At 41.6% G+C, this 13,405-nt stretch overlaps 1 protein-coding gene across 1 annotated transcript in view; it reads left to right on the top strand.

Annotated features, from left to right (window-relative positions):
* The window catches only part of LOC138737176 (EH domain-containing protein 3), a 125,949-nt gene that overhangs the window by 107,499 nt on the left and 5,045 nt on the right, over nt 1-13,405 (top strand). Inside the window, exon 5 of the mRNA XM_069887785.1 lies at nt 9,764-9,928. Coding sequence (XP_069743886.1) covers nt 9,764-9,928 — 165 coding nt within the window. The remainder of the gene's footprint in view (nt 1-9,763; nt 9,929-13,405) is intronic.

Genomic DNA, 13,405 nt, shown 5'->3' with positions numbered 1-13,405 from the left:
ACAGCTTCTCCCCACTGCCATCAGATTTCTAAATAATCAGTGAGTCAAAGACACTGCCTGACTTTTTGTGCACTATTATTTTTTTATTATTATAATATTTTATTTATATATATAAAAAAAATATATATAGTAATGTCATAATATGTATATTTGCTCTATGACGCTGCCACAAAAACACTGAATTTTATGACAAAAATTCCTAATTCTGAGAAGATGTGGTAATAAATTTAATATTTGATTTGACATTCATTCCAGGTGCTGTTCAGCAGTCATATCAGTTGTCAAAAACTTGTTTTAACTTGGTGTGTGGAATACCGAAATTAGTATTGTCTTAACTGAAAGCTGCTAACTTGTCTCGGTAACCTTCTTGAACTTCCATGGACTCTTGTCTTCAACAACCTTTTCACAATGCTTTCTAAATTGATTTCTTTATACTGTCAATAATTATTCCTTTGCAGAATTTTTCAAGGTCAAAACTCTCAAATGCGAATAGCAGAGGATGTCTATTGATCAGATGATCTATCATTGAATTATTGCATGTGCAATAAGATTGAAGGGGGAAAATTATAAGGGGAACATGAGGGGAAATTTCTTTATGCAGAGGGTGGTGGGGATGTGGAATGAGCTTCCGGCTGACGTGGTCGAGGCGGGATCATTGGTTACATTTAAGGAAAGACTGGATCGTTACATGGATAGGAGGGGACTAGAGGGGTATGGACCAGGTGCTGGTCAGTGGGACTAGGAGGGTGGGGATTTGCTACGGCATGGACTAGTAGGGCCGAACTGGCCTGTTCTGTGCTGTAAGTGGTTATATGGTGAGGGGCGCTGGTCAAAGTGGCGACTCTCTGTCTGCCTTATAGTAGATAAAAGTGAAAGAATTTCATTTATGTTACATTCTAAATTTAGAATTACGTGACAATAATGAAACCTTTATCTTTATTGACTTGAATCTGATTTCCTTTTTACTTGGACATGATTGTAGCATTGTAGCTTGAAATCTCTGTTTCATTCTTTATTTTCAAATGGTTCTATAACCCATGCTGTAAGCCTTAACATCTAAACCATTTTTATATAGTGTATTGAGTAGCACAGAGGTCAGCAGGTAGTTCTGCTGCTTCTGTCCCAGTAAGCTGTTCAGTCCTGACCTCTTCTGCCTATGTAGAGGTTGTATGTACTCCATAACTATCTGGGCATCTTCTGTGTGCTCCATCCAAAGACATTCTTGTGGGTGGGCTAATTGGTGACTCGGCCTCTAATGGAGGTGGATGGTCAGAGAATGAGTTAGAGTTGATGAGCATGTGAGAGTTGGCAGGTTTTATTGAGAAATGTGGTGGAATGTATTTACTCAGAGCTGGCCTCAACTGGATGAGCTGAATGGATGTGCGCTTCTCCTACTGCTCTACTCACACCACCTCCATGACTGTGTGCCTAGGTGCAATTCAAATGGCATCTCCTGATGATTGCACAGCCACCGATGCATCACAGACGGCAACGAGGAAGCGTACAGGAGTGAGAAAGATCAACTAGTTACAACAACAGCCTTGTACTCAACATTAGCAAATCTAAGGAGCTGATTGTGGACTTCAGGAGAACACAAACTAGTCCTCATCGAGGGGGTCAGCAAATTCTGAGGTGTCAACATCTCTAAAGATCTTTCCTGAGGCCTCCATGTCAATGCAATCACTTGCCAGCAGCTATACCTCATGAAGATTTGGTATGTCAGCAAAGACTTGAAAATTTCTGCTGGTATCCTGTGAAGAGCATTCTTACTTGGTTGCATTCCTGTCTGGTATGGAGGTGCCAATGCACATGATAGGAATAGACTTTTACCGCCATCATGAATATCAGTCTTCACTTCATTAATGACCTCTACAAGAGGAGGTGTCATAAGCACCCCTATCCTCAAGGACCCCCACCACCCAGACCACGCCCTCTTCACGCTGCTGCCATCAGAAAGGAGGTGCAGAAGCCGGAAGACAAACCCCTTCTTTCCTTCTGCCCTCAGATTTCTGAATGGGCCATGAACCACTGGCACTACCTCATTTTCTCATCTTTTGCACGGTTTAAAAAAAATATATATTTTCCACTTGTTATGTCTCGGCAAAACAACAAATTCCTTGACCTATTCATGACAATAAATTCTGATTTAATGAATGTCTTTTGGAATCGGTTGAGTTGGCCAGAGTTGCATATACCAACATTGTGGATCCCATGAAAATGAAGATAATTAAACATAACTCTTAATTTACATAAGGACACATTAATAGAGAAATGTAAGCCATAAAGACATTTCTTCGGTTCCTTTAAAGATACCCATCGTGCACTATTCAGAACCCAGTTTTATTTGCAGTAGGTCCTGCAGTCATCAATAGAAATGGCCTACAGCTCTTAACTTGAGAACTCTTAATTTCACTCAAGTTTCAGTGCTTTATCTTGTAGGTTCTTGATGTCATTTGCTGTTGTGATTATCTACTGCCTGGCAGTCGGTCTGAAAAAGCGTTGCCAATTTATTCTGGTCCATTTGTTCAACAATCTTTATTTGAAATTTATTTGGGCTGAGGGTCATTCTCAGTGGCTCCACTCCTAATCACCTGTGGTCATATCTTGGTCTCAGTTCCAATTTGTTGCCTGTTCCTCACAACTTCTAAATTGAGGAAGACAAAAATAAATTCAGACTTTGAATAGATTTTCAGCTCCTTGGGGTAGGTTACAAGGTTAAACTCAAAACAAGGATTGAAAATAACATTGAAGTGGAATGGAAATACACATGAAATAGCACAGGAACAGGCCCTGCGGCTCACAATGTTCTTACTGACCAGATGCTGATTTAAATGATTCTACCCTATCTGCACCTTGTCTATATCCCTTCACCTCTGGCTGGTCATGTGGCTGCCTAACTGTTTCTTGAATGTTGCTATTGTAGGTTCTTCCACTTGGTGTGTTCCAGGCACCTACCACTATTATTTTGGGGGAAAAAAAGCCTTGCTGCACGAATAACCTTCAAACTTTCTCCTCTCATCTTAAAGCTATGCCCTCTAATATTTGATATTTCCAGACAGGGATAAATCCTCTCTACCCTAGTTGTCTCTCATAATGCTATCTAATTGTATCAGGTTGCCCCTTCAGCCTCTGATCCAGAGAAACCAATCCAAGTTTGTCCAACCTCTTCTTGTAGCTAATTATATTCTAATCCAGAAAACATCCTGGTGAACCTTTTGCACCCTCTCCAAGCGATCCACATCCTTTCACTGATGTGGAACTGTGCACAATTCTCCAACTGTGGCTTTGACCAAGTTTTATTGAGCTGCAATATGACAACAACTTATTGTACTCCGTACCCAGACTAATGAAGGCAAGTATGCATACACAGTCTTTACCACCCTAATTTAGTTGCTCCTTTCCATAGCTATTTAGTTGCTATGGACTCCCACACCAAGGTCCCTCATGTAATTTTTTTTCATTCCTTACAAAAGGTTGCCTTTGTTAGCTAGAAGGTGATGAGGGAAATTGACTTGCCCTTGTCCATAAAGGATGCCAAGACCCTTGATTCTTTTTGGAGGGATAAAGTACCAGTATAAGGCAAAACCAACTAAAATCAAAGAGTTAAACCCTTGGGCATGCTGAATAAATGGGGTGAGACATGATACAATTGTTTTTTAAGCAATAAAATAATTGTGCTATTTTCATTAATGTCTTTTTTTTTGAAAGGCAAACCGCAAGTTTTAAGTTTGGGGTTTTGTGAAATTTCTGTGTCGCCAAAGGTGGGGTGAAGTGGTGGGAATTCTCGCAGTCATTTGCTCTGAATCTGTCATGTTCCGCTTGTTGTTCTTGGACAACTTTTCATGAAAGCAGATGGTCTGCTAATAGAATTAGTAATTTGTAACCTTGGATGTCGTAAATCACCAATGTCCCATCAGGTGCCTGTTTCCTTTAGTATTTGTATTGATTTCCTGGAACAGTATAAATGTACAGAGCCGGAATTTGTATTAATTAATTATAGTACGGGAAGTAATTTTGTAATCTTACCTTGAACTCTTCTGCTTTTACATTGTATGACCTTTAATATTAAAATTCTTCACTCTGAAATTCAAAAATAGTTAGTTTTATAACAGAGAAGTCCGACAAAGCAGCAAGCTCAATTTCCCCCACAATTCCATTGTGAGGATAAGATAAAATTGAGTTTACTGACATACACATTGTACATAGGCACTGAATATTATTGTTAACTGGCAAATTTAAAATCAGATGTAGACTTTTTGTTCTATCAAATATGAAACATCAGTCTTTTTTTTGCTTTCTAACTAACCTAAAGCTTCATTGCAGAATGAAGCTGCCATATTATGGCACATTTTAGTCTTGCTCTTTGTATCTGCACAATGGTCTGCATGCCACTATGTAGCTCTATGATATGCTAGAGCAGTTCATGATTTGTTGGCTTTCCCAATTTGGAAAATGAATAAGCTCCTAAAATTTATATGCAAAAACTCAGCGAGGGAGAAACTCAGCAAGTCAAACAGTGTACTTTATAGAGCAAGGATGAAGATACATAACCAATGTTTCAGGCTTGAGCCCTTCAAGGTACTGCTGAAGGGTTCAAGCCTGAAACATTGGTTATTGTATCTTTATCTTTGCTCTATAAAGTACACTGTTTGACCTGCTGAGTTTCAAAAATGTGTGGACAGGTTTTTGCTCTGTGGATTTAGCAATCAAGAGGATTTTGGAGCATTTGTTCTGATAATGGTGCTGTATCCCTAAGTACTTAGTATGGCAATGTAATCCTGCAATTTTTAAACTCCAGTAAAATAGAAAATAAATGGTGAGAAAGTGCAGCAATTCATCTGGAGTGGGCCAAGCAAGAATGAGTTATTTACCTGGAAAAATGTAAACAATACCACAAGTATTCCTTTTGTTCCTTGATGTGTTTTTGGCACAAGTTAGTTTTACAATGTAAAACAACCTTGTACTTAACCATAACCATATAACATTTACGGAGCGGAAACAGGCCATGTTGGCCTTTCGAGTCCACACCGGTTCACTGATTTTGTGCGCCCTGTTCAGGCATTGGTCCCGGTAGATCTTCATTCAATAACAATGGACGAATTCAATACAGGTGGAATCAGTCGTAGAATGGACGTTTTCATTCTAGTAGAAGGCATTCGAAAACCGTAAAATGCCAAGCAACTATTTGGTTCTCATAGGAATCCTGTGTCCTTGATTTTTGATGCACAGAAAGTAATATATCCAATTACAATAAGAAATTGATATGTTTATTGCAAAGGAGTTGAATTAGGAAACTAAAATTCCTGTATCATTCTGCCAAGTATTTGAGCAAGTGTTCCTAGTTTAGAGAGATTAAAGCAAAGGGGCGAGTAAATGAATAGGTAAGTTACAAAAGTTAAAAAGGACAAAAGTAGAGGCTCTGTAGGCAAACGCACATAGTATTTGAAATGAAACATGAACTGAAAGCATAAATAGAAATAAGACAGGTCTGTGCACTGCAATTAATGGCTGGAGCAAGAGTGAAACACGGCCAGCCTTGGAAAAATGCAGTAAAGAAGTAGTTTGGAATGATCATTGAAAACAAGGAGTAGAGCTTATTGAAGGCCCTCAACCCAAAACAATGGTTGTTTATTTCCCTTCACACATACTGCCTGATCTGCTGTAGTAACGTCGGCAGTCTCTTGTGCAAGTCCATTGAGCAGGATTTACTTGATTTGGTTTTGTGAAATGAGACGGGATTCCTAATCTTGTAGTGAAGGCACCCTGAGGGCATGGAAGTTTACATCCTGTTTGTGGAAGGAAAGAAATTTGTCCATTTTAGCAGGGGGAAAAAAACCCGGCATATCTGAACAATTTTTGAATTTTAAACGTGAGGGAAATTTAGTTCACAATGGGGTGGTTGCACCTCATTTGTGTAGGGCATTGATAAAGCCACGTCTGGAACAGTATGCATTATTGTTTGAGGAAGGATATTAATACTGAAGCAGATCAGTAGGATTTACTGCGCTGATGCTTGGAATGGGTTCTTGTCTTTTGAAGGGTTGATCAGGTTAGGGTTATATCCTCAGGAGATTAAATTCAATTGGATGAAGCAAGGCAATTGAAGTTGTGGGGACCATTTTTTGTTCCTTGCGGGGAAATCTAGAATTAGATGTTCTTATTTAAAAATAAGTTGTGCATTTAGATGGATGAGGTGACATTTGAGGGTTAAGTAACTTCTACCACTCTCAGGAATAGTCTCACCATCGATTGTGTAGGCTCTTGTTCTCTGGGATTTAGAAATGGGCTCATTGAAACCAAGAGGGCTCCTTGGGGTAGATGTGCAAGCGATGGTTCCCCTGGCTGAAGAGTTTAGAATTAGTGATTAGAGTTCCAAAATGAGAAGTAGGTTATTTAAGATTGAAAGGAAAATAGCGGTTTTCAGCCAGAGGATGATATTTTGGAAATATCTATTCCATAGGCCTGTGGTGACTCCATCATTGACTTATTCAGAGAAGCTTCTGGACATCAAAGGAATAGAGAGGTGTGGGTATAACACCTGGAGGTTGTTGAGGTAAATCAGCCATGATCTTGTTAAATGGCAGAACATGTTCAAAGATCTGGATGTCATGTTTAGATTTAGACAAATACAGTACGGTAACAGGTCATTTCAGGCCACGAGTCTGTGCCACCCAATTTACCTACACCCCCCAGTACATTTTTGAACAGTGGAAGGAAACTGGACCCCCTGAGGAAAATCCACGCAGACACAGGGAGAATGTACCAACTCCTTACAGACAGTGTGGGATTTGATACCTGGTCCTGATCGCTGGCGCTGTAAAGGCAATGCACTAATTGCTACGCCAACTGTGCTGCTTCTGTCTTAGATAAGCCATGCATACTTTCTTGTGGACATTTTAGGGTGTCTTGCCACATTAACATTTTCAGACACCGCCTCATGTGGATGACATCAATAGAGTGGAGTCTGGTGCCTATAATGTTGCAGGCCAAGTTAACAACCTTCTGGAGTTTTTCCTTTTCCTAAGAGTTGGCATCTCCATACCAATCAGTGATGCAACCAGCCAGTATTGTCTCCACGGTACACGTGTAGAAGTTTTCTGTGACATATCGAATCTCCTCAGTCACCTCACAAAGTACAGCCGCTGGCAAGCCGCCTTAATGATTGCATCGACATGGAGGCTCCAGGACAAATCCTCAGAGATGCTGACACCCAGGAATTTGAAGTTCTTGACCCTTTCCACTATTAAGCCTTCGATGAGGGCTGGGTTGTGTTCGCTTGACTCTCTCCTCAAGTCCACAATCATCTCCTTGGTTTTGCTAATGTTGAGCACAAAGTTGTGTGGTGACACCACTCAACGAGCTGATCTATCTCCCTCCTGTACGCTTCCTTATTGCCGTTTGTTATTCTGCTGGCCAATGACAATTTTTCTCAAGCAAAATATTTCAGTAACAATTGGATCTAGAGCAGTGATTCTCAACCTTCCCTTCCCACTCGCATCCCATCTTAAGCAATCCCTTACTAATCATAGAGCATCGATGGCATTGGGATTACTTAGTGGGATGTGAGTGGAAAGAAAAAGGTTGAGAACCACTGGCGTAGCGGTTAGGGCAATGCCTTTACAGCGCCAGCACCGAGGATTGGAGAACTTTTCATCAGTTGTACTTTTACAATCAGATGATAAATAAACTTGAACTAATTCAGGTGCCTGACTTCTTTTTACGCATACCTTGAAGGGCTCAGGCCCAAAATGTTGGTTATATATTTACCTCCTATGGACGCTCTGAGACCTGGTGTCCATAGTGTCCTCCAGTATTTCTGTTTTTTTAGAAATGCTGCCTTCACCACCCATTTTAATGAAGCTATGTATCTGTACCCCAAGTCTGTGTTCTGCTCCTCCCATGCTGGTTCTGAACTCTAAACAGTTGTCATTTCAGACTTTCACATGTCAGATGTGAATTTATCCCCAAGCAGCTGCTCTAATCTACATTCCTCGCTTCCTGCTGTAATTAGCCTTTCCCCAATTTAGTATTTTCACCTGACGACTAATTTTATCCTTGTCCATACTGGGTTTTGAAACTTGCAAAATTATGATCACTGCTCCCAGTGTGCTCTCCTTTTGAAATGGTTAGGCTCATTCTTCGATACAAGATCTAGTCATGTATATCAATTATCAGAGGAGCAAGTTCTATCTTGGTAAATAGAGTTAAGAAACTTGATATTTCATAAACTTAATAGCCATGTTAAAATAAAAATCTGTCTGGTTGCTAGTTGAAACTGTTGATGCTAAATAATGGCTAAGCTTTTGACTTGAAAAGTAGACTAGTTAATGTACTAGTCCCTCAGGATCTTTTCAGCTGTTGTTTCTGTCTGTCATGTGTTCCTCAGTTATCCAATGAGAGTGTAGTATTGTCTAAGCCAGTATAGGAGGGGATAGTTGGCTCCATTCAATAGTGGACTAAGCTTTTAAAACCATCTGGAACAGGTCATTTATATATTGTCCAGCAAATTGTAATAATTTTGGTTTGTTAGTAGGTGCAACCTCTTGCTAATCTAATATTATATCAACAGCGTCTAAAATTTTTTTTTAACCTGGCAGTTATTTCGCAAAATGTAGTGTCGTATTGGGTTCAGACACGCTCATTATAAAACTGACCTTGAGCCTGGAGTCGTGTTCATAGCTTGTTTTATTTTACCGTACACTTAATCAATATCTACATGTGCAGGCTTTTCCCTGCTAGCCTTGAGCCTCTCTATCCAAGTTGCGAAAGTGTTGCCCCGTGACGTCATCGGCCTGCTCAGTGTCCCACCAATAGTGTTGCACCATATCCCCCTTACTTTGCGCTCGTAGCCCCCATTTCTGTGGCTTTGCCAGAGAATTGTGGACCGTTGTTGCTTTTACTAACGTCTCTGGAATGCCATGCCGTACAAACATCGATTTTTAAATGAACAATTATATCAGTAGTTTGTATCAGGCTGAGTTGTGCTATTTCTATGAGTCTAGAGAAATAGTTCACCACTAATAAGTTTGTCCCCATATTTGCCGTTCTCTGCCAGTGTGTACAAGGCTGTCCTAAAGGCGTCTACTGTTTCTACTGGCTGCTGCACTCTTGTTAAATTTCGCCCATTAATAAATTACGTTCTTCTTGGACATGAGATAATAATCAAACCCTCTCCGTACTGCATTGTACTGCTGCCACTACACGCCTGTTAAGTCCAGGCCTCAAAGCACGCCATCAGCCTCATCCCCCATGCACTATACCAGTGTATGCACCTGGTTAGCTTCAGAAGAATTATTTAAATGACTTGCCAGTCTGAAGCACTCGAATCTTCTTATCCACTTCTCCCGCTCTTGTAGCTTTAAGAAGTCGAAGGGTTCTGGAGGTTTTATTGTGAAAGTCATCAATGGAGGAGCTGCCACTCCCAATCGGGATGCCTCTACATGTTAGCTCACCTCTTTCACTTTTATTCCTTACCAGGCTGCCCTTCTCTCTGTGGTTCAAAGCTCCATTTCTGACACCATGTCATGTTGGGTTCAGACACGCACATTCTAAAAATGACCTTGAGCCTGGAGTCTCATTCATAGCTTGTTTTGCCATACATCTACATGTGCAGGCTTTTTCCCTCCAAGTCCTGAGCCTCTCTCTCTGAGATGCGGAACTCCCACCCCTTGATGTCATCAGTCTGCTCGATGTCCCACCAATAGTGTTACACCACAGGTACGTTGTGTAAACAAATTGCCATATCCTTTTTTCTCTTCTGCAGGTTCATGCCTACATCATTAGTGCCTTACGGAAAGAGATGCCAGCTGTATTTGGTAAAGATAGCAAGAAGAAAGAACTAATTAATAGCCTCGGAGATGTATATGCCCGGATTGAACGAGAGCATCAAATCCCTCCTGGAGATTTTCCTAGCATTAAGAAAATGCAGGTAAGTCAGAATTGGCTAGATTCTTTTTCTTTTTAAACTTCGGATTTCTGTCTCAGCAGTACATTATCTAAATGTGCTACACATCGACAAAGTTATGCTTTAAATCGCTTGCTCTTAAGGAAATATACATGTACAGTAATCTGGAAGACACTGATTAAAAATGGTTTGATTATTTTGGAATGTAGTGTGTGCTTTCTTTCCCCATCATGTAAAGAGTAAAGTATCAAGAATATAAAGGTCTGAATGCTACTGCTTGATAGCATTTTTAATCCTTCATTGTTACTTGACTGGTATTTGAATTGGAATGGATTTTTTTTTGTTCAAACCAGATTTACAGCTGGAAAATCAACATATGATATTCCACAGATGGAAGCTGCTGGAAATGCAGTTAACCATGTGAGGAGAGTTGGATCACGAAAGTTCTACAAGAAATTATATATTAAAGCAATTGCCATTATTGTAGTGAAAATTCTGTATTTGTTAAGTTCTGAAGCTACTCCTGATTAAGCTAAATTGCCCAGATATGAATGAGACATGGATTATATTGTTGTAGTTTTGGGTGTGCTGGTCGCACAGACATTATAAATCTATAGCACTAGAGTGTTACTACCAATGGTGAATATATACCCACCCAGTCATATTCTAAAGATGCTCAGCCACTTCTCATTTTAATCCCCAGAGGTCAGCACCGTTTCCAGACGTCCTCTCCATCCCCAGAGGTCAGCCCCGTTTCCAGACGTCCTCTCCATTCCCAGAGGTCAGCCCTGTTTCCAGACGTCCTCTCCATCCCCAGATGTCAGCCCCGTTTCCAGACGTCCTCTCCATCCCCAGAGGTCAGCCCCGTTTCCAGTCGTCCTCTCCATCCCCAGAGGTCAGCCCCGTTTCCAGACGTCCTCTCCATCCCCAGAGGTCAGCCCCGTTTCCAGACGTCCTCTCCATCCCCAGAGGTCAGCCCAGTTTCCAGACGTCCTCTCCATCCCCAGAGGTCAGCCCCGTTTCCAGACGTCCTCTCCATCCCCAGAGGTCAGCCCCGTTTCCAGACGTCCTCTCCATCCCCAGAGGTCAGCCCCGTTTCCAGACGTCCTCTCCATCCCCAGAGGTCAGCCCCGTTTCCAGACGTCCTCTCCATCCCCAGAGGTCAGCCCCGTTTCCAGACGTCCTCTCCATCCCCAGAGGTCAGCCCCGTTTCCAGACGTCCTCTCCATCCCCAGAGGTCAGCCCCGTTTCCAGACGTCCTCTCCATCCCCAGAGGTCAGCCCCGTTTCCAGACGTCCTCTCCATCCCCAGAGGTCAGCCCCGTTTCCAGACGTCCTCTCCATCCCCAGAGGTCAGCCCCGTTTCCAGACGTCCTCTCCATCCCCAGAGGTCAGCCCCGTTTCCAGACGTCCTCTCCATCCCCAGAGGTCAGCCCCGTTTCCAGACGTCCTCTCCATCCCCAGAGGTCAGCCCCGTTTCCAGACGTCCTCTCCATCCCCAGAGGTCAGCCCCGTTTCCAGACGTCCTCTCCATCCTGCATTTGCCTCTGATGCTAAGATTTATTCTTGTTGTTTAATTAATTTTTCAGGCACTGGGTGTTGGTGTTGAGACCTCCCATAATGGCTGTTGAATTGTTGGAGAGCCACTAGCTTGAACTTCTGCAGTACTTGTTCTGGGGGCAATTGCTTTTGCGGATGGTGTTGGCAAGTGAACTCTTGGGTTTGGGAAAATTAACGAATGGAAATATATTTCCAAATTGGGATGATGTGTGATTTTGGGAGCTGGGGGAGTGAGGATGGCAGAATCTGCAGGTTGTAATGTTCCCATACACCTACTGCCTTGTCCTCCTTGGTAGCATTTACAGGTTTAGAAGAAGAATATCACAGGTGAGTAACTGCTGTAATGTTCTAAGGCTATATGGCTGGCGGAGTGGAATGGTGTGCAGAAAATGGTTACGAGAAGGACATGAGGCTGGGTGATGGAAGAGTGAGGGATTGTGAGCACAAATGAGATGAAACTTTTTTTTAATATTGCATGATTTGTGCTTAACCGAGGACCAAGCAGTGAGTGGTAGCAGCGGAGTCTTGATGGAACTTTGTATGTCATGAATGGAGTTGCTTTTCTACAGCGGTTCCCCTGGTTGCATATAATTTGCTTCTTCTCCATTGCTATGGGTCCTAAAAGGCCAACAAGATCCAATTCAAATTGAGCTTGGTAGTCTGAGTTACAAGTATTTTTCAGCACCATTGATTGACATGATGGGTGGTGTCTGACCAGGTGGGTGGATGCTGTATCTTTTCCCACTGTTTATGGATGGTATTTTCATGTTCACAATGCAGAATGTATTCAAAAAGAACATTCTGCTGAAGGAGCTTCAGAATAGCTGCTCAATCCCTTTACGCTCTTCCCTGCATACATTGCCTGGAGTATCTTTTGTCATTCTAACTGTGTATATATAGTGCATTTAACACAACACACGTTGTTCCAAAGCATTGAACACACAATTAGTAATAAATTGGTCATATCTAAATGATGACAGGCAGCCAAAGTACACCGGCTCAGCCATCTTTTTACATGTCCAAATTAGAATGTTAATTATTTAAATCCTCATCCATTCCTCCCGATTACAGCAAAGAACCAATTTCAAATGAACAACCATGCTACGAACACCAGACTTCAAAGAACAAGCAGAGAACAATGCAAAGAAGCACGGTTGCAATTCCATTTGGATGCTACAAAAAGTCCAACCTCAGTCACCTTAGGGCTGGTTTACTGGCATCTGCCAGCTTCAAAGGGGAAATGACCAACCAAGTCACAATTTATTGAGACTTTGATACAGTGTGATATCGTAGCTGCAAAGCATCAGACCGAAAATGTAATAAGAGAATTATTAAAACAGCTGAGGAGATTGCTGGAGTCTCCCTTTCCTCTATGGATGACATTTACTGGGATCATTGCCTAAATAGGGCTCAAGGAATTCTAGAAGACCCTTTCCATCCAGCAAAGAAGGAGGTACAGGAGTTTCAAAATCAGGACTGCCAAGGCTGGGAAATGGCTTTTTCCTGTAGACTGTGAGATTGATTAACAGTATCCTGTAACATGAAAATTGTCCAAATATATTTATTTTGATTATTTATATGATCATTATGTACTATGAAGTGTTTTTGTGCATGCACCGTAGGTGGGACATGTACAATCAGATGATAATGAACTTGAACTTGAAAAGCATCCATGGAACGATGTTACTGAGGTCAGATACTACTGAGCTCTGTGACAGAGGTTGGTCACAAGCAAATTTTAGTGTTCTGGTCTCAAGCATGTAGATCCAATTTTGTAAGCCTACTCACCAGAGCTAGTTGCCTGTAATCAAAGCCTTATGTTGAGGATTTTGGCCTGGGAAAGGGAATGACACGCATTGGTTTGTCCATCTTACTAAGAATTTGGAGGATTTATTTAAAAATGACCATTGAGTGTATATTCTTCATGTATAAAATAGACACA

This window comes from Narcine bancroftii, chromosome 6 (genome assembly GCF_036971445.1).
Source record: "Narcine bancroftii isolate sNarBan1 chromosome 6, sNarBan1.hap1, whole genome shotgun sequence".
Taxonomy (NCBI): domain Eukaryota; kingdom Metazoa; phylum Chordata; class Chondrichthyes; order Torpediniformes; family Narcinidae; genus Narcine; species Narcine bancroftii.
Note: the sequence above shows the minus strand (reverse complement) of the source record. Positions and strands in the feature narration are given on the sequence as shown.